General features: G+C 42.0%; 1 protein-coding gene across 1 annotated transcript in view; it reads right to left on the bottom strand.

Annotated features, from left to right (window-relative positions):
* nr3c2 (nuclear receptor subfamily 3, group C, member 2) overlaps positions 1-15,947 on the bottom strand; it is a 69,681-nt gene extending 53,734 nt beyond the window's left edge. The window contains exons 1-2 of the mRNA XM_084567426.1: positions 15,914-15,947; positions 12,561-14,381 (exon numbers count right to left, since the gene is read on the bottom strand). Coding sequence (XP_084423552.1) covers positions 12,561-14,362 — 1,802 coding nt within the window. The 5' untranslated portion in view covers positions 14,363-14,381; positions 15,914-15,947. The remainder of the gene's footprint in view (positions 1-12,560; positions 14,382-15,913) is intronic.
* Between the last annotated feature and the right edge of the window lie 5,850 nt (positions 15,948-21,797).

Raw genomic sequence — 21,797 nt, 5'->3', positions numbered from 1 at the left:
TATTTCTGTTTTAATATATTAATTAACAATCCTGCCAGAAGCAGGTTACATGCTTCAGCAACTTCCTAACTTTACTACAGAATTATGAAGGCTTGTCTTCAACTGTACAGTAGAATAAATACCATCTGCAGTCCTTACAACTCTCTCTCCCTGCTCTGTCTATATAACCCCTCTATTACTTCTTCTCCCTGTTGCAAACAAACACACATCAAGTGCAGTACTTTTTTTTTTTACAGGTTCTCTCTCGCTTGCCACGGTATGGTAATTTTCTCCTGTTCAGTTTTGGCACCTCTCCAGTGTTATCACTAAGGGGAAATCACCCCTTGAAACACTTCTGAGTGTTTGGCCCTTAATTCATATCGCATGAAATGAGCACACAGCTTTGTTCACAAAGAAGAAAAAACAAAACAAAAAAACCCCCCGCCATGCTGTTGGTAAAACTTGTCTAATACAGCCCACAGATGGAAGCTCTAATAAATAATGCCAGGGCCAAGAGAATACAACAAGAATATAATGGGACCTGTACCTGATCTGTCAGTTATTCTCCGACAAACACATTTATTACCCGGCTGATATTTCACATATGGGCCTGCAACTGCTCGGCATTCCTGCAGCTCCTGAGTTAACTCGATCGCCACTCCTACAACCACTGTTAGCAATTTGCCGCTGAGCTCATCTGCTGGTAATCCTTGTGAAGTTATCCATGTTAATCTCTGTTCTCTGTTAGGCAATGAACAATGAAGCACTTAGTCTTTTATTTGTTGTTATTCAGTCTTATTAGTTATTAACCACTACTGTCCGGTGTGACTGTGTATGGTTAGTTCTCAGAACATAGAATTGGGGCATTCGCTTTAGATCAACCCTGAAATTGTACTCGGCAGCGGCTGCATGTAAACAGAAGATTGGATTTTCCTGCTGCTGACAGTGGGTTATAAGGACGGTAAAACAACAACAAGACAGAAACATACGTACAATACTTATACTATTTTCACACACTTTTCTCAAAGGTAGAATTTCCCTTGACCATCCTTATACGTTAGATTTAGAAAAAGACCCTTTAAAAATGTTTTTAAAAAATTTTAAAAATTTTTTAAAAAAAGACTACCGTGGTGACAATTCTCACCTAAGCCAGGAGATTTGGATCAGGCTTGTTCCAGTGTATCCCACAGATCTAACAAATTTGGAGGCCAGGTTAACACCATGTGCTGTTCTTCATGTTTTTTTGAGTTAAACTGTTTTTGTGTGTGTGCCTGTGTCAGGATGACTGCTGCCATCAAGGAGTGTCATTGCTACAGGGTGGGGGTGCCTGGTCTTGCCTAGGTGGGTGGTACATGTCTAAGTAACATCCACATGAATGTCAGATCCAAAAGTTTCCCAGTAGAACATTGAATTGTCACAAGATGGTCAATGTTATTCACTTCTCCTGTCAGTGGTTTTAATGTTATGGCTGATCAGTTTAACAAAATGGACTTACATAGTGGATATGTATAATTCTTTTAGATTCAGAATATAGACTGTGCAGTGTAACTATGACAGGGCAAGAATGATTTGAAGTAGTGAACACTATTAACCTCAGAAATGCTGTACTTTTCACTTTATTGAAAACGATCAGTTCATGCTAAAGTAAGGCGTTAATAAAATATTAGCTCAAGAATATGAACTAAATGTACTAAAAACTAAACGCATTGAATGGGTGATGATCTTGATCATGATTACCTACTTCTTTATTGGTTTGCTGTATTTCTTTTCTTTATGGGGAATAACTGTTGGAACTACTTTAATTAGTAGTTTCCTTGTAGGAAGGAGACCTGTGTGGTGTTAAAGTCCGGTGTAGAGGTGTCTTGCAATCCCACGGGGAATGAGCCACTAAACCGGGATGATAATAAAATTATCGTTTTGATTCGTGCCACTTTAAAGTCGTATTATTTTAAAGTTCAACTTGCAGTATTGCTCAAAAGCTCCTGCCTACCAGCGACATGACACACCGTTCATTTTAAAGAAAAGTTTGTAGCATGTTTTATGTCATGGTAATATTTACAGAACTAAATTAAAATTACATAATGTGTTAAATTTATAGAGGCAAATGTGCTTTTATGAGGGCAAACACTGACCCAGACACTCTGAATTATAGTGGTGTATAATGCTATAGAGTGATATGCCTGTGCCAGGGAACATAATAAACTCAGATTTCTTTTAACTAGCTGCCGAGGTCAACGAGTACACAGTAGGTCATATGAACAGGTAGGTCACGTCTTTCCATAACTTCCTTGCCATTCCACTTTTGTGGTTACACAATACAGTAGCATTCACAAACCGTGACACGTTACAAGTGGGACTGCTCAACCTGTCCAACAGGCAATCACAAAAAGCCGGTATCAGCATCACACCTGAATAAGAAGCTTCCTCCTCGTGAGCCTTAAATACCGCCAAGGCGCATGTGTCGTTGGCCTTGGAGCGAGTGGGTGTAATAATGCTGGTATGAAGGAAGAACTTAAGGCATGTCAGCTGCATTCACAGCAGGCGGGATAACATCCTCCTCCACTATGAATGCAAAAAGAGCTAGGTGCTATGTGTGACAATATAATTTGGCAAAACAACGTCATATCACATCGTGTTCTCCTTTTGAAACACCAAACACTGGCTTCTTTCTGTTTGGAAGCAGCCAACGGCAATGACTTTACGTAGTCTAGCACTTCAAACATACAGCTAAAAAAAAAAAAAAAAACTTCAAGGCCAGAATAAACAGATCTACACGTCAAATGAAGGCGAATTTACCAAATTCAATATGGAAACTTATTGAGATTTAAAAGTAAATACCCTACATGACTGCTAGAAAATTAAATAAGTGTCTAAAGTAAAGGAATGCACTGGAAAAACCTGATTCATGCCCCACTTCATATTTCCTGTCTCAACTTAATTATGTGAATGTCACTCTTTTCATGCTTCAACCACGACAAAGTCCAAATCTGTCAGTCCGTCTCTGACTAGACAAACAACTAAAGGTACTGATGCACTCAGTCCAACTTTACAGTATACTGGTGAGTCAGCTTCTTTCACTTTGTACAAAGGTCCAGCAGCTGAGCAGTATTGCAAATAAAAGAGGGAGAGCTCAAGATTAACAGTCGAAACCTAAAAAGCCCCGAACTGTCCTCCTTCCAAAGCAGAGTAAACCAGGGAGCTGCAGCCAAGTCAGAGGAAGGCAGGCGAAACAAAAAGCAGACATTGAACCGGGAGGTGGGTGGGGTGTTTGTCCATGCCAGGTACAGTGCAATAAACTGTAGAGGGGAAACACTGTGGACACGGCGTTACTGTGGCCTCTCAACAGTCAAGAGTCTCGCTCGCTTCTTTCTCTCACACGCTGCACCAAAGTGCTTTGTATTCACTGTGATCGGAAACAAATCCCCAAAAGCAGACATTAGAGTAAAATAATGGCAGCCAAGTAAACCCCTCTCTCCATCTGCTGCTCCTTAAAAAATTCAGTTTCTAAGACTTTGATTTAAACCTGGAGTCAAAGTCAATAAGATCACAAATCAGACGCTGAACGATACGATTGATTAGATATCAATACTACTGTGCCACAGACACTTTTTAACAGCCATTAAAAATAGTTTGAGTTAAAAAAAAAAAAACACTTCTGCATCTTCACATTTCCACTGCTTTTCCAAACCAGCACAGCTAAATGGAATATCATTTTAATCTAATCCACAGAAGATGCTAAAAACCCAATTTTCCAGGAAAACTGTGCAATGATTATTCAAAGTGACTAGTTTTAAGCACCACAATGAAACTTCCATTCACCTCCATTATATTGGAGACAGATGTCTCCGGCAGGCATCTCAAAACCTAGACAAGTAAAACTGAAACTATCCGCATGGCTAGACACAACTTGAGGTAAGGTTAGGAAAAAAAAAAAACAGGTTTAGTGCTTTGGGTGTGTGGATGTGCGTGTGTGTAATTTGAACGCTGACCTTTTAATAACCTGTTAATTATGGCCCTTTTTTACGCACTTCTACAGAAAAACACAATCGTATTACACTTCCTGACAAACGCGTTAACCCCTTTGCTGCATGTGACGAGTAAATTCTCTCTCTAGCAACAGGTTCAGTGATCTTTTCCTTCGAGCTGTCACTTAAATCTTTTGAAGAATTGTTTTACATTTTGGGTATGTGTACGTGGTGGTGCTGTGGGGCTACTTCGGATTTTTTAAAGTCGACTAATAGGTGGTGAAAGTTGAGTCGACGTCGACTAGCCTTCACACACAAAAACACAGTAGAAAGTAATGCTTTGCAACAATGAAATCTATGTTCTTGACCTGAACGCATATTGTAGCGTCTCACACAAAAGAAGCTATGGAGGCTTTTTTGCAAGCACCTTCAGCCTGACGCTTCTGATATGCAGCTCTCGCTGGGCTTATCAATACTGTGCACTGCAGGTATGTTTAGGCTATGTAAGTCGGCACCGTCAACAGCGTTTAATAATACTTCACAGGGTGTAGCCACGGAAAAAATGCAGTATATTTCCGAAGCCTTTTCCGCACATAGCAGCTAAAGGTCCAATAACTTTAGACAACGAAATTGCAAATTGTTGATATGCAGCCTCCTTCTCTCAGTTAGCTCAAGATGTTTGGTGAAGTTGTTAATTGACTGCCGCTGAGAGGATTTGGATCGTTCCTCGGCTAGCATGTTGTATTTCAGAACTGCCTTACATATTCTGCATGTCGCGGTAGTATGGACTTTATCTTTAGTGAAGTATTTCCACACACTTGATGAACCGCTGCTAGTTTGCTGCACTGGGCTCCTCACCTGTCTTCTCGTACGTGTTGTTATTGTCACGTGATCGGCGACTAGTCGACTTCCTGTTTAAAGGGTCATGGCACAGCAGTAACTAGTCTGTACAACCCCTACTACATACATGATTTGTGTTGTGTGCCCAATCCTGGACAAAAGGGATTCAGTAGGTCTTTTAACTAAACGCTTTACAGAGGACACACACAAATCATGTGTTTCTTTCTTCCCTACAGCGAAACAGCCCATGCCCAGTAAATGTGTGTTTTCTATGTCAAAACTACAAATATGTGTGACCATTACTGGGTGTTTCTGAAACTGTAACGTTCAGTACAAGGGCTGGCATACAGTACGTTTCATGCATTTCTTAGTTAAGAGTTAGTCTACATCACATATTACCAGATTCAATGCATATTGTATTGAGTTACAACAAACAATTGGAGGAAATAATTAAAATGTCAGCACAGAATTAACGTCTAGGCAGTCGAGCAGACGGATGCATTTTAAAAAAAAGAAAAAGAAAAAAGAAAATGATACAAATGAAATAGCTGAAGTAATATCTACAAAGGTCACTGCGTTAAAAATGGTTCCAAACCCTTTAGGGAAAAAATAAAGTTGACTTCAGATTAACTTTTCCCTGTTTTCAATTCGCTAAACTGATCTGTTCTTAACAGTTTTTTGACAATTATGTTATGAATTTAAAGTGGTCAATGGGCTTATGTATGAATGTATGAAGTCACAGTCCTCTTTTTTAAATCATGGGTTCTGCTGCTGTTAAAGCATTTGTGGATGTGTGACTGTCTGTGTTTGTGTGTGTTTTTTTTTTTTTTGCGGAAAGAATGAAAGTGTTATGTAAAAGGCCCCGGAGTACCCCCCACCCCCGCCACCACCACAACGCACAAACACACACCCTTCACTTTATTTGAGCCAACTATGCATGACCTACTTTGGGAACCTTTCAAGCTGAACAATTAACATTTTTTTGGAAGTGTCTTCCTCTATGGCATCCTTTCCATGGAGGAACCGACGAGACAAACAGCGGGCTTAAATGTAAGCACTTTGGCATGAATACTTGGGGCAAGCTCTAATTAAACATGAATGATAAAGGCATGCCTTGTTTGCTCAGTCAAGTATATCGGGATACAAGACGAAGACAATAATATGCTAAGAGACTGAGCTGAGATGGATTCTCTCAGCCCCCCCCCCACCAAAAATGAAATATAGATCTCTGTGCTTTTACCGCTCTGAATGAATAATGTCCATCCAATGAATTAGACATCTGCCAGTATTTATCTGAACAAACAATTCTTTATTTATTCATGACAACAGCATCAGGCACTTATGACCAGTTCATCTTTGTAATATAGCGATTCCCTGCACTTGCTTGTGTCGCCCGGTGTCTGCCGAGCAGGCTACAACTCTTTAAGGCCACTTGTGAGAAATCTCTGAGACTTCTTGCATGCTCGGTAAACAATGCGCTCGGTGCACAAAATACTTCCATTCAGCTGCAGCGTTTCACACAGAGGAAGCGCTATAAAAATCGGGGCATTCATCGACGCACAGAAGCGTGCACTATGCTTTGTTGCAGCCCCGGTATTCAGTTTCTGCGTCCTTTATGCAGTTTGTTAATAACCTCAACAACAGAAGGGAATGTCAGCGGTAGGTAACAGAGAGTAGGTCTCCAACTACAGGCCCGGCCTAGCGGAAATCTGGCCCTCTGTCACCAGACTGTGTTTCAGGAAGAAGTTCACATGAGGACAAGACAAGCATTCAAATCCCAGGAGGCCTGGCCAGCAGTAACCACACTTTTATTGGAGTGTCAAGTCCGGCCTCGAATGTGTGCTGTTGTTCTTGTTGTTGGCGGCCATGGCGCAGTGCTGTTTGCCTGTGTGTGTGTGTGTGTGAGTGTGTTCGTTCATGGCTCTGTGTGGGTGAGGCTGAGCGGAGACTTTTAACGTGGTTTCTCTTGTGTGCAACAAAAGCATCCGATCATTGTGCCACACGGTATCCTCTCGGTTCTTCTGAAAAGATCACATCCACTACAGGCGTTTACTCCTACGATGAAGCGGCACAAGGTAAAAAAAACAAACAAAATAAATACAGTATCCATTCATAAAGATGGAAAGTGGAAGCTGCCTTTCACTGTGCCCCTGTTTGTCGGCATAATATTGGATATTAAGAGCCAATATGTATATTATTTGTGTCCTCTGTCTCACTTTACGTTAAAATCACAAATATTTTAGCTACTATAAAAAACCTTTGACCAGCAGCAGTAGTAGTCGCCAAATACTTCATTCAAACTGTATTTAGACAGAACTGGAAAAATGATGCGCTAGAAATTTAACAGGTTTTTACTTTCCCCTTAAAACGACAAAAATACATTTTGGCCAGCGCAATAGGCAGCAAACAAAACACTGACATATTATCACCTCATAAAGTTGTTGCGGTGGGGTTGGCTGTGGCTCAGTAGATAGAGCGGCTTGTCCACGAACCAGGGTTAGCAGCTCCGTCCACGGTACGTGCCTTTGTGTGAATGCGTGCGCATGCTCGTGTGAATGAATGGGTAGATGTGTCACTGCGACTGTAAAGGTCTTCCAATAGGTAGAAAAGCGCTGTATAAATACAAGACCATCTACCGTTTAACTTCTTAGCAAAAATTGCCGGTTGACCTCCTTCATCTCTTTCAAAGCAGCCAGCTGACAAATTATCTTCTTTTTTTGCCGTCCACCTTCGCGGCTTGCGAGAAATATCTGATCCTCCAGGTGACTAAATACACCTCTATCTTCACGTACGTTTATCTCAGAGTTTATTGCGCTTGTTTGCGATTTTTATTTGATGGCGATGACAATGCAATTTATTGGTCCGCACTAATTTGTTGGCCAGCAAACACAAGGGAAAAAATAAATTACATCCCGAGATGAGTCTATAAAAGCCGTAATTGTCTTGCTGCTATTATTATATTTCTATAGTATTAAAAGTTCTTCTCTGATGTAGTGTTGTTGAATCTCTACTGGGCTCAAAATCAACCACATCACGCCTGAACAATTCAGACACAGTTTACTCGCTACCTGTCTCCAACATTTGAACGTTTCCCCTGGTTCTACCTCATGTAGCCCTACGAACACATCGCCTAAAAGAACTCCTAAGCTCCACAGAAGACGTTTCCTCCTGCTCTGAACGAAAATAAAATGCCATCCAGGGAGATCATATCTTCACCAGGCATTTTTAAAGATACATTTAAGACCTGCACACAGTAGAATTCAAACACTTCTTTAATGCAGTTCTTGTTATTCATACCTTGAATACTGCCTCTTGGCTCTGCTTTACACAGCCTCCAATCCACCCACACCAAGCAGGGATGGGCTGCCCAGAAGACAGAAGAACTGGATACTTGAGGGCTCGATGTATTAATTTGTTTTGTTTCATTCAGGTGTTTCATTGATTCATGCCATCGATTCACATTTATGCGCCGATTCACAGAAGAGGGGACGGGCTGAACGTGTATAACTGTACCGCCTGTCCACCATGTTGCATACTGAAGAAGCTGCCTACTGTAAAATGGTAGGCTTAATCAACTTTTATGCTTAACATAATCAGAATTGGCTTATTTCAGTGTAATATTTCAATGTACAAGTAAAATACATTGCCACACATACTACATTTTGTGTTAATTAATAATAATAATGAGGCTGTCAGCTCAAGAGCACTTGCACTGTGGATGATTTTTATTTAGTTATTTATTTAATTTCCATTAGCAAGATTTTCTTCAGGAGACTATAGTCCTTCACCCAGTCTCGTCTTAAGCCATCGGACTCTTTGGATAAATCATAAAATGCCTTCTGAAACATACATATATTGATAAATGAATCAATTAAATATTATTTCATCCTGAATGTGACTATAAAAGCAGCCTTAATTGCCCCATTCATATTTAGTCACTGACTCTAGGCAGGTTCTCCCCATCAATCTTCCATGCAGCATTATTTTTATCAATATGTGTCGACGTAGCTATACACAGTATGTTCACTAACAACTTATTATGTTTGCCTAACCATCGTCTTATAAACTTTAGCTTGATAGTTTATAAAATGACTCCTATCAAGTCCGCAATTAAGACGTCATCGACAAGAATTTCTAGCAACTTAGAGGAATAAAGACAATGTTTTTTTAATAAACCGACCTGTTATTCCTTACATTTGATTTAATTACACGATGAAAGAAGAGCAGCAGATGTACTCTGTGCTTAAGATGACATTTATGAAGCACAGTGAAATATTCTTCGCTTCATTACGGCTAAATAATTAAATATTCAACGGCACACGTGAGGATACACATAATTAAAATGCTTGTATACGACGTGAGAATATCTTGGCCGCAGTGTTATGTCGGCCGGGCGGGCAGATGAGACCCACAGCCATTCCCAAACACTTTCACCTGTAGCATCGTTCTCGCAACCCTAAGAAGCAGCTGTCCGTGTTATAGTCGGGAACCCATAATGCACTGGGAGCCCCTGTGCATGCCTGGTGTTGGGATTTAATTGGATATTAGTATCCAACAGTGTCTGAATTAATCAAATCATTTCCATCCATTAATTTAGTGGAGGAACATACAATTAAAGCTTTATTAGTGTGCTCTCAGGAGTATGCCTTTTCATCCCTCTGCAGAACATTGAGAGTTGGCCAGACTCCAGTGTAAAGCATTCTCCCTGCTTTCATCTGGTGCTTCTTCACGTCGGCCACTCTGTCTCTCTACAGATACTGACTGCTGCAAGGAAAATGACAGCAAGGTGCTTCTAAAAAAAAAAAAAAAAGGCTAAAACTTGTACTGGGAGATTATTTCAATTTAAAAACTGAAAACACTGTTGATGTCTGTATTTTATTTTTAGCTTTTACCATTTTTCAGATTAAGAAATTATAAGGTCACAGGGCTGACGACTTTAAGAGAAATTCAATGTGATGAAACATTAGTGTGAAAACCTCTGCACAAATGCCCTAAATAGGGTGAAAAGAGATTTGGAGATTTAGGCAGCGAGCAAACATAATCCAGAACCCTAATGTAGGTTGTTTTACGATCATTTCCATATTTATATATTTTATAAGTTGCAGTGCACAGCGCTAAATCTCAGCATCTAAACCTCACAATGCTCCACTCTGGCTACCTAGTTTGTCTTAGCCTTAAGTTCCAATCAAACATCACATAAATCCAACAATTTCAGGACTTCTCTTTTTTCCCACTTCCTCTCTTGTGAATCTAAGTTAAAACATTTTGCACAAAGTAATCCAGACTGCTCAGATGAGCCGCCATTTTTAATTAAAACCATTTACAGAGGAAACCAAAGAGAGGAAAAAAAAGAGCAGAGGGATTTAACACTCTGTCATCCAAGGCTTCAGCGGATCAAAGAGTTTTAGTTGTGCTTTTTAATGGTTACGTAAGATTTTCGCCTATGAAATATTGGACCTGGGCACTGAGTAGCTAGCCCACAGCTGGACAGTCGAACTCATTTTCTGCAGTGCACATTCAAATTTCAGGCAGGACACAATAAGCCTGTGTTTATGCCTAAGTATAGTTGTCAATCAATACAATAGTACTGATGTAACAGGACACTAAATGTAGGCAGCAACCTCTGAAATGTTTTTTCTATTCCAGCAAAGACATTTCTGCAAGTATATACAATATATGCATACATATGCATTATATGTATGTATATTTGTGTTTCCGTCTGTCTGCTTCTCTGCCTGCCTGGTTGGCTGCCATGTGGCCCACCTCTAACTGTCATCCTGTCTGACATTAGGGCTAAGCTGGATCTCATTAGGACCAAGGTGGCAGTGATCCCGTCAACATCGCTTTGGCTCCTGCCATATGGGTCGCCTCCAAGGTAACGGGCTGTATCAGTCTCCTCAGAGCTGCAAGCCTTGTTATAGCACATGCACAAACACACAGGCGGAGTATCTACTCTCAGGTGTGTACTGTACTTATACAGCCGAATAAACATGTCAAGCAGAGAAGGCAAGAATTCGTGATAAAATAATCAGTTCGTATCTATCAGTGAGAAGCAGCATAAATAAATATAGGTATACACACACGTGTAGGTGAAGGAAAACAGTGTGCTAGTGACACATGTTTGGCACAGAAGGCACACAAATTATGAGCTGTGAAAAAAACAATTTGGGGATTTATCTGATTAGCTTGTCGTTGAATTTATAGTTCAGTGACACCTGATCAGACCACACATCTTGACGGTAAAAGGTTTTAAGTTATATCTCACTGCATAAACACATAAACTATTAACATAAAATTTGAAAGCAACAACCAACCATCAGAAGCAGCTGCAGCATCGATGGTTCACATTCTACAGTAAATCAGTTTTGCTGGTGATGACCTAACATGCGGTGATCAAACACGGTAATAAACAGACTTCTTCTCCAGTCCCTCCTGCCATTTGAATGACAGCGACCAAGCTGAAGAAAATGAAAACAGACGATAGAAAACGGCAGCACAATCAGCCAGATCTGCAAAGTTGATTTTTTTTTTTTTTTTTTTTTTTACAAATTCAATCAGGAAAACGTTTGTTGTAATAAATCTCCATTTGGAGATGCTGTGCAACATCACAGCCCGGACTGAGTTTGGACTTGTTGTGGTCAAGTCCACTCACTCCAACGCAGCGGAATAACGTACATGAAAATCCCAGCAGAAGCTTAATTACGGCGCTGTGCTCCCCTTACAGCCCCCGAGTGTGAGTAAGCTGGAAGTCGTTTATGATTTTGTTTAGTGCTTCTTTGCTCCAGATCATTAAAACTGCGAATTTACAACATCCCATGCATAAATCGATGATAGCAATGTGTATTTTATAAGAACACCAATAGACAGTGGCTGTTAATTTAAACCTGTTACGATGCATGGACTTCCCCCATATACTGGACCACAAACTATCCTGTTGATTTACTGTAAAGAAACAGCAGCACCTTTCGCTGCCAGGTGAATACACTTCTCTATTTTCAGCAGTGTTACCATGTGGTTTACCGTCTACATAAAACTAATGGCAACTTTGAAATTCTCCCTCCGTTATATAATTTACTTCCTTTACACGGAAGTAGGACACTACAATATATTGGAAGCACAACAACTGTGTCAAAGTTCCACTTGACCAGACTGACAACTATTATAGATTATTTCCCTTTGGCCTGTTTGTTTTGTCTCAGTCCCGGCCCTCACAAAATCATCAACTGTTTATTTCATCAGTTTGGCAACAAAAGCGTGTGATCAATCATTCATAATTTATCATGCTGCCAATGGCCTAGGGCCCCATAAAAACAGATATTTGCATTACACAAGGCCCTAGCTACGCCTCCTGATAACAGACCAATAAATTTTGTTGTTGTATGTACAGATTGGAACCTGATAACAGGTAAACTTTGTCTCTGTTTTACACTAGATGGAGCAGTACTAGCAGAGATGACGCTGGGATCACATGCTACAATAACAATGACCTGGACCCTGTTCTTTAATTCTTGATGCCCCAGCCAGCCTCCCGCTGCCTTTCCCAAGCCCTAATGTTGTTATTATTGTGCACCACTCAAGGCAAACGCCTTGTGCACTGTGGGTCTGACAGCAACAAACTAACTCCCCATCTATGGGATCCTCAAGAGAGGTGTGCTATTATACAGGTACACTGAAAGTAAAAAAAATATTATTTAAGACTTACTATTACTCAAGAACAGCTTGCATATTTAACAGGCACTGACAGAGACAAGCTAGAGACATCTTCATTCTTCTTACCTTGTCATGCTGTCTCCAATACAGTTCTGTCCCAAGTATCCTTCACCTCTCGCCGAAAGTGACCCTTGTGACATGCCTGGCCGAGATTTCCATGACTCCATTAACGCTGTAACGGGTGAAATTAGATTCAACAAAGGGTTGGACTGGTCTCTCACATCATGCCGCGTGAAAGACATTGTTCCTTGCGCTCCAATCTGGTAATGGAATGAGTGTCCGCCGGAATTAACTCCAACAATGGCGGATGTGGACATGCTGTTATTCTCTTGGTAATAGCTGCCATCAGTGGACTCCTGCTTAACCCCTTTAGACAGGACATTGTTGGAGAACACATCGGGTTCATAGTTCCCATTCATAGAGGAGACCGGGGGTCCTAAGATACCAGACAGACTGTATTCATCAATGTTATTCCTCAAGGACAGATACGTTGTCTCAGATGCAGGGAAGAGACCAAGAGATGGTGACTGCTCACCGTAGGGCTGTTGATTCATACATCCCTCACTTTTGTTTGGCTCACTCTTAATCTGCGTGATAAATGGTGTGCTACTGGCAGTACATTTGGAGCTGCCTAAACACATGCTCCTGAAATCAGTCCCGGGCTCATTCTTTATGTACTTGACCATGCCCATCTGGTCTAAGCCGACATTGAACACCTCCCCGTCCACCATCTCTACTTTTGGGAACTCAAAGTTCTTGAATTCAGTGTCTCTGGTCAGTCCTGCAGCTTCTGGGCTGTTGGTGTCATTCTGCACCAAACCCAGTCCACCAGCAGGACTAGACACAGGAAACCCACCAGAGGAGGGGTTCTGTGGGCTGTTTACAGCCATACTGCCCCCTGTGGCTGGACTGGACATGGAAGGCCTTACTGTGTTGCAGTTGGTAGCGCCGGTGCAGCTGCCGCCTGTGGGGCTCGATACAGACGACCTAATGTTACAAGCAGTGCTGCAGGACGGAGGGGACCTCACACTACTCATACTCTGAGGACTTGACATGGGGGACCTCATGACATTGAGCGGGCTGGTGAGTGGTGGTGTGCCCACTGTGCTGGACTCTACGGGGCTACATGTGACTGAATTCCTGCGCTTGATGTTGGCTAAAGCAGCAGAACACGAACTCTGACTGACTGGACTGCTGACAGATGAGCATAATTGTCCAAAGCATGTAGTTGGACTGGTAGTAGACGACACCATATTGTTACTGCCTCCAGGGCTGGAAATGGAGCTGGAGGTCTGGGGACTGCAGGACAGAGAAGAGGCCAGCATAGCTGAACTAACTGGGGTCCCCGTGGTGCATTCGTTGGGAGTCGTGCTAGGCTGCTGGAAACCAAATGGCTTTAACTTGGGGCTCTTTGTGGTGCCACACTGGCTCTCCTCTAGAGGCCGTCCACATGCTGGGTACAGCTTCCCCGGGCTGGTACTGCCTCCATGCTGACTAAAAGCAAAGTCTGGATCCCTGGCAGCATTCATATACAGGCCCATAGACTCAGCCACAGTCTTGGAAAGCTCCTTGGAGTCCATTTCCTGCTTATGACCATGAAGAGAGTGGTTGAAGTGTGGGAGAACAAATGGCTGGTTCTGGCTGAGCCGAAGCATTGGCTGCTCCTGCTTCTTTGTATTGTTGTCTTTGCAGTCGGTGGCTGGGCTTCCAGCAGGGCAGCTGACATTGACTATGTCCATCAGGATATCACTGCCGGTCAGACTCGAATCCTCTGTACTGCAGCGGTACTCCATGGTGCCGGGGACCTGAGACCATCTGTTCTCTGTGTCATTTCCATCAAAGAAACTTTGGTATCTTTTGGTCTCCATTGCTGGCTCATTGATTCACCTGGCAAATGAGTCGAAAAACAAAAACAAGATCATTTGTTACAGTTCAGCTGCACACAGAGCAGTCATTCAGTAGTAATTACAAGGTATTTTCCTTTTAGTAATGAACCTAACATAAAAATTCAGGAATATATTCATCAGTTTTCTAGAAAACTTAAATATCATATTTTGATTTCAGATAAATGCCAAACCAGCAAGTTTCACTTCAGTTGAAATCTAAAGCAGGAGAAAAAGGTGGGGCAAACGAGAAATGGTGGAAAGAAATGTTTTATGTACACTTTATACATTCTATATGATAATGGTTTAGATTTTAAGAATACCAAGATAGTCCATGCATTATGCCGTGCAATCAAAAGAAGAAAAAAAAAAAAAAGCAAGTCTGTACAGTATTTCCTCTCTCACAGATAAAGCTTCATATCGCGGCACTTCAGGGGATGTACAGTAGGATAAGTTGAAGAAAACCTGCACGGCAAGGGTTAACCTGTCTGCGTGACGTCGCCTGGGCTTTTTGTTTAAATTCCCACCTCTCCTGCGCCTCTATTGGACAGCTCGGCCAGAAATCCAGCAAGGCTTCATAGAGCCATTCCTGGATTGGCTCGAAAGCTGTCACTCAATAGTTATTGCTCTTGCAGCCACAACATAGCTGCGACATAACTTGAAATGTTGTTTTAGGCGCCGGGGCAGTCTCGACGTGTGCAAAAGCAACTACAAAAAATAAAACTACCCACAATAATGAAACAACTAACACAACAAATTGGAATAAGCATGCGTCGCTTTTAGATATGTCAGTATTTATGTTTGCATGCTACGGTGCACTCCACGGAGGGGATCGCGGCTCCCGAGCAGCCAAGATACGAGCGTCAAAGTTAGACAGGTTGCCTGCAAAATATCCCAAATGCACAAGTGCAAACGCTTTAATGTGAAAAATAAAAACTAAAGCAGCTTTGCATTTTATTCCTTTATATTAACCCACTCCTGCTGCGGCTATATAACCCGCTGCCTCTGTGGGGCATGCAACTATCTGCATATCTCTCCATTTTGCGGGTGCGCAGAATAAAAAATACACGGGGAAATAAGAAGATATTTCCCCCCCCATTGTTGTTTCTATTTAAGTTATTGTTTGCTGTTAAAAGTCGTATTGAAGGTAATGGCAGGCAGGGTTGTGGAAAAAGATACGAATCGCACGTCAGACTGGATTTGACAGCACTTCATATATCTAACAACCTCCACACAGGTGAGAGCAGAAATATTAAATCAAAATTTAGTTTCTTTTCTTTTTTCTTTTTATCAATGTTGTGTCTATGTTAGTACGCGCACAAACAAACTTCTTGCAGACTTTTAATGGGGACCAGGCACGGCTGAGGTTAACGGTCCCGGGTGAAAGTTATTAGATTTCTGCTCCACGGTAAATGGACCGGGGATGCAAGTATTCAGTTATCCGACTGAGCCGTGAGGAGTTGGGTTTCAATATCACCTCAGACCCAGCGCCAAATTAAAACGTACAGACAGACGCCGAGCCCTGTCCCTCCTTACCTTAATTACGACATTCAGAGTTGTCAGGTGGCGGTGTTGCTGGGCAGCGATAATCCAGATGACCAAATAATTTTTTTTCTTTGAGGAAAAAAAAAAAAAAAAAGGGGGAGAAAAGAAAGAGAAGACTCGCAAAGCAAAGTCAATAAATATCAACAAATGCGCTCTTCTGTCTACTCTTTCCAATGCATTGTATTCAGTTTGACAGCTAGACACACTGGAGAAGTCTACTGCGTATGATCACTAGTAATCCTCCAACAGCGAGTCGCTGCTCCTGACAGGACGAACGGCAGCGATGGGTCGGACGACAGCGGCGGATAATCTCACATTATGGCCGTAATTTTGCAGATTACCGATTCTGTGCCCTGGACCCCCCCAAAAAAAGAGTAATAAAAACAAACGAAGGAGTCGGTCGGACTTGCAGTCAGAGCGACGTCATTCTGTGCACATGGACCCTCCTACTGCAACGAGTGCAACACAAACTCCGAGCAGGGAGGAGGGGGCGCAGGGGGGGAGACGGAGGGAGAGGGAGGGAGGGAGGGAGGGACGGAGGGAGGAGGGAGGGAGGGGCTCGGAGCGCAGGTAGACGGAGCCGTCTGGAAGTAGGGCACCGAACTCAGTGTGCTGTTGTTTGAAATTAACTCTCAGGTGACACCGAGATTAAGCGCTTTTCATTTAAATAGAATCTGTTTTGCGAGTTTGTTAGATCATTTTTTATTCGCGCGAGATCCTCTGCACTTTATTTTTTAAATATCTTCTAAACTGTTACTGCCACGACTGTTTAGTCACTAATAAGTGATCAGGAGTCTTCCCAGCCTCATATGACAGTCAACATGGAGCTCCATAAGACCCTACAAGTGCTGAGAGAGGAGTCATTCTAGTGTTAAGAGGGAAATCAACTTAAGGCTGTAACATCTGCCTCCACTAGGTGGAGCAATATTTCTTTTGCTGTTCAGACAGCATATCCACTGAGTGGTCAATATGTCACCTAATGCAGTCCATGTCAAACTATACAATTTAATTCACATCTTTAAATCAAATGACACGCAGGCTTATTTTCATCTTGTTAAAAACCGTATCTGTCCACCGCCATTTAAAGAGCCCCTTTGACACAGTTCATGAAATATTTGTGGATGCTGTTTTTAAGACGTACACTCATCACAGGTGATGCATCAGTGCATCGGCTGACTGTGTGTTCACATCGGGTGATGTGAGTTCACGAAAATTGGAGAAAAAGACTAAAGAAACAGTAACAAGTAAAAGGATGTACTGTGTGTGTGTGTGTGTGCACACTTTGTTCAAAAGCAATCAGACACAGTGTGGTTGGCAGTCTTACTGTAACTCAGATCAGGTGAGAGCGCGCTGATAACATCTACTGGTGTACTAATGAGATCATATAACGGTTCATTTATACCGTCAGCCATAAAAATGGTTGTGAGTCCATCGTTCGGATTAAGTTGTTATTTAAATTTTGCTGCCCAGAGTTTGTAGTCCAGCGACATCCAATAATCAGTTTAATCTTTGGAGTTGTCAGTCACATTCTGGTGCACGTAGGATTTAAGCTGTGAGAGCTATATACAGTAGTTTGTTTGCCTGGATTCTCCAAGCCAGCCTGTAGCCATTACACAAGCAAGGCAGCAGCAGTTAGATTAGTCAAAGCCAACCAAGCAACACCACACGCCTCCCTGATCTGCCTGTTAATCACCCATGAATGGGGACCTGCTTTGGAGAAAAAAAAGCTGGAGAATTAAGATATTACCAATGTTTCCCACACCCATTCATGCAGCTCCCACTTGTCCACTGCACGTAATGGGTGCCAGTCAAACACAACGCGAGCAAATCTAATTTAGCTTTGCATCACAGATTTTTCCACAGTGACAGACTCGTAAGGATCTGCAGACTGACTGCAGAACACGGCTGATATGAAATCAGTAATAATTGGCTCCCTCATTGGTAAAAATTGAAGGCAGCTCCGCTGAATCTCTCTGAGCTTTCAAGCACTGTCATTTCAGACAAATCAATGATAATCACACTAGCCTGAAAACACTGTACATGCATGGGAGTTAAAAATAGCTGTCTTTTGAAGGGGGGGGGGGTCCTTTCACATGAGTGACTGCTATGATTGGGAGCAGGCTACCACTCCAGTTTAGACACATAGCAGACAACTCCAGTAGCTGTGCCTCATGGGGACAGGTGAATTGGAGCATGTTAACTCTGAAACCAAACACTTGTCCACTCAGCAGAAGACCCTGTCCCCATCGTGTGTGGTAATTACACAGGTAGCTTTAATCAGAGAAGAAGTGCATCACCTCCATCCTCCCTCAGCTGCTTATTTTTTCAGTTCAACATAGTTCTTCTTGAGGACCATTCACATTAAAGTGATAATAGTGATTATGATGAGAACGTGACATTAAAGATGTCCTAGCGGTGAGCTACCTAACCTCCTAGTCCCCCTTTTTCTCCCAATGTTGATTTGACTGGTTAAAATGTTGTTGCAACAGTAGACATGGTTTGTTGCAGATTATAACCGATATATCTATATTTTTTCAATTCCTTAGATGGATGTTAGGAGCAGGAAACCTAAAGCTACATTAATTGATGAGTACATCACCCAGCAGATGTAGGTGAACACTAGCATGTGGTGTCAAGTTTCTGGCCACCTGAGGAATGTAGGTCCAATATCCATCCCGGCTTTGACGCAGATTTGGTAACCACCAACTCCACCAAGACAAATTAGTGTCATAAAAACGCCATAACGTCATAAAACCCTGATAAGAACAATTACGAAGAACTGTGTTGTTGAAATATCCAGTCACAGATAGCTGCTCCATTCATATCAAGTTGGTATTTTTGTGTCCCCTGCTTTGGAGTGGAATTCACTTTTACTTTGCCGTCATAAGATATTTAGCAGCTCGAAGCTAGACCTCTTGTCGAAACAGCCAAACATCAAACAAACGCAACAACACAATGCATAACAAGCCGGTTAATATTAGTAGCCCGACAGCAAGAAGGCCAGCATGCGTTTGTCCTGCAGCCTTTTATTTTGTGAAGCAAAACCACGCAGTGCTTCCTCTGCAGTATCTTGGCTCTTTGCTGGTGTGGGGAATCAGCCAGACACAGCTGTGGAAAAGCCACGAAAGCGCACACACAAAACCGACCGATAATATTCGATTGACATTTTGTTTGGTACTTTATTCGCGCAGATAGCTGACGTCGATGTAGCTCGCCATAAAAAACAATGCAGTCAAAGCATACGAAATCAAACAGCAACAAACCTGTAGCAGCCAACCGCCACAGCTCCTCACATCTAGCTACCAGGATGCCGTTTGATGACGTCATATAACTCCTTCCAAGTTATTTTTATCACTATTTTAGGTCATTTTTTGAATTGCTCTGTCTGATCCGTTCGCAAATTATGTTCTAAGTAAAGTTCTAAAGAAAGGAGCAGTTCTCTACTTGACACTTAGTGCCCCCTGGTGAATGTAGTTTAGGTTCTATTTAGAACTGACAGGAGAGGGTGCGGCCTGCTGCTAGACCAGAAATGGACACTTGCACACAGACACAACCACACTTGTATGTAGTAAACGCACTTTTGGGTTTGTTTCAAAACAGCATCAAAAGGTAATTGGAACCGAAATGATCCTAAACACGCCCAGCTCTACTTTTACCTGCAAAATTAAAATTCCAAACAACCCAACTGGGCGTGAACGCGCCCGATCTAGGAACGCTCCTGGGAATATTGCATTAGCTTCTTTTTATAACTAACTGAAGACCAGCGCTTGTGTGTTGTGAGGGTGGTAAAGTGTTTCTTGGAGGAGACTCGAACCCGTCAACCTAAGACACAACGTGTAGCATGTAGAACGCAGAGTGGGGGTGAAAGAAGAGCCATTCTCCCTGATTCAAGTCAGTGCACCGTCAAAATTACATCCAAACAGAAAATATTACAGGTAAGGTAAAGCGGTTGTAGAACATTGCATACACACTTTTTTGATTATATACCGTACATGGCCTTATTCATTATGGTATATGCTGACATTTGGTTTACAGACTGAATAACTTCACAGCTGGATGATAAGATCCCTATGGCCTATGAAGGGCAGATGCAGGAATCTACTCTATTGAATTTAAATACATAATTAAATAAATGTTGCCATGGTAACCAGTCTGTTTTTGACATCTGAACTCTGCAGGCATGGTCAGAGCCTTCGGCTAGATTAAATGTTAATAAAAATGTATATAAGTGATCTCATTTAAGAGATAAGATTTTTATTTGTCACATGTACAGTTTTACAATAAACCATTAGCAGAGGTTTTATGCAGCAAATGCAAAGACTACTATATGTACTGATATCCGTGCTTAATTAAATGTTCACAGAGGCACCAATTTAGATTACACTCTCACCTGTGAACCCAAGTTAACAGGGTTAAGGTTAACAGCTGAGAGCAGTGACATACATGCAAAGTCGAAGAGTTGCACAGTCAACCTGCAAGATTTTAATTAATTCACCCAGAAGTATAATTGCAGACTGAATCATTCACGTGTGACTGTATCAGTGTGAAAGTTTACACTTTACAAAAAAGATTTCAGATCAGGGAGTTGCATTTAGAGAAGAACTGTATCATAGACAGACAGAGCCGGAGACAGACAGGTGGGTAAATGTTTACACCTAAAGAAAGTTAAATGGTCTCATAAATCTCATGTAATGTGAAATCTTCATGTGTCCCCCGTGAGACGGCGTGAATAAGGCTACCATCCAGTCCCACTTTTGACACAGATTGCTCTTCACCTTAAATTGCCTGGCTTCGCGGACGGCACGTATCATTTAAATCCTGAATGATATGCATTCAGCCTGCCTCCCCGCCGACAGTCTCTCGTGCTATGTGTACACCGCTACTATGTGTACACCACCTGGGGTGCGTTCATCCTACTTAAGCAACGACGGCTGAAATCATGTTGCATGATTAAATAACATGTTTACCCTCCGTGTGGTCAGAAATACATATTCAGTGGGAACACTGCGTATAGGCTGCAGCCTGACTCCAGATCAGATTATTAGCATGCAGAAAAATTATCACTAAATAATGTGTTGTTCGACAAAAACTGTGTCAAGTACATTATGAATTGATATTCCTGGTGCCTGCTTGCAAACATTCTGCCCCTCCTGCAGCATCTAGATGCCAAGGTAGCGTGAGCTCAAAAGCACATGCTCGGATTGCGTTTTGTACATCTGGCATTGTTCTGGACATATCTCCATATTTAATTATGTTGTACAGTAAATTTGCAGCAGCTCAATAGAAAGCTTCTGTGAATGTGATGCAGTTCATTTGAAGAAATTTGGTAATTTAATTGAAATGCCATATTCAAAAAAACAGCTTCTTCTCCAGTCCACCCCAGGCAAGTGGAAGCTGTCCAAAGGTATGCTAAACCTCACTTGGTTTCTGGGCGGCTAAGCTTAAGTAGATGGATTTGACTTGTAAAATCATCGCAGATGTTTCATAACTGATCTCGAGGAATGTTAATGGAGACACCCTCAGTTTAGTTTAGTCACGGTCATTAGTCATTAGTTTTACTTCCTACCCTTTGAATGTTTCCCGCTCTTTTGATTCGGCGATTGTTTTCACCTTTGTTTTACGTTCTCCTCCCTTGGCCGTTCATCAATATGCGTTCCTGTCTGTACTTGTGTTCTTGTGGACTTGTGAAACGTCTGCAGTCGATGCCCAAGTTTTGTTCCAGTTCCCGTTTTATCGGGATGCATCGGGAGGTAACTTGTATGGACTTGGTACGCCCAGATTTGCCAGAATGCATTTGTTATCCCATCGGCCCTCTTGCGTAGCTGTTGTGTACTGGTAAACGTGTTTATTTGTGTTGTGAAGACATTATAACATA

Source organism: Chelon labrosus, assembly GCF_963514085.1.
Source record: "Chelon labrosus genome assembly, chromosome: 2".
Lineage (NCBI taxonomy): Eukaryota > Metazoa > Chordata > Actinopteri > Mugiliformes > Mugilidae > Chelon > Chelon labrosus.
Note: the sequence above shows the minus strand (reverse complement) of the source record. Positions and strands in the feature narration are given on the sequence as shown.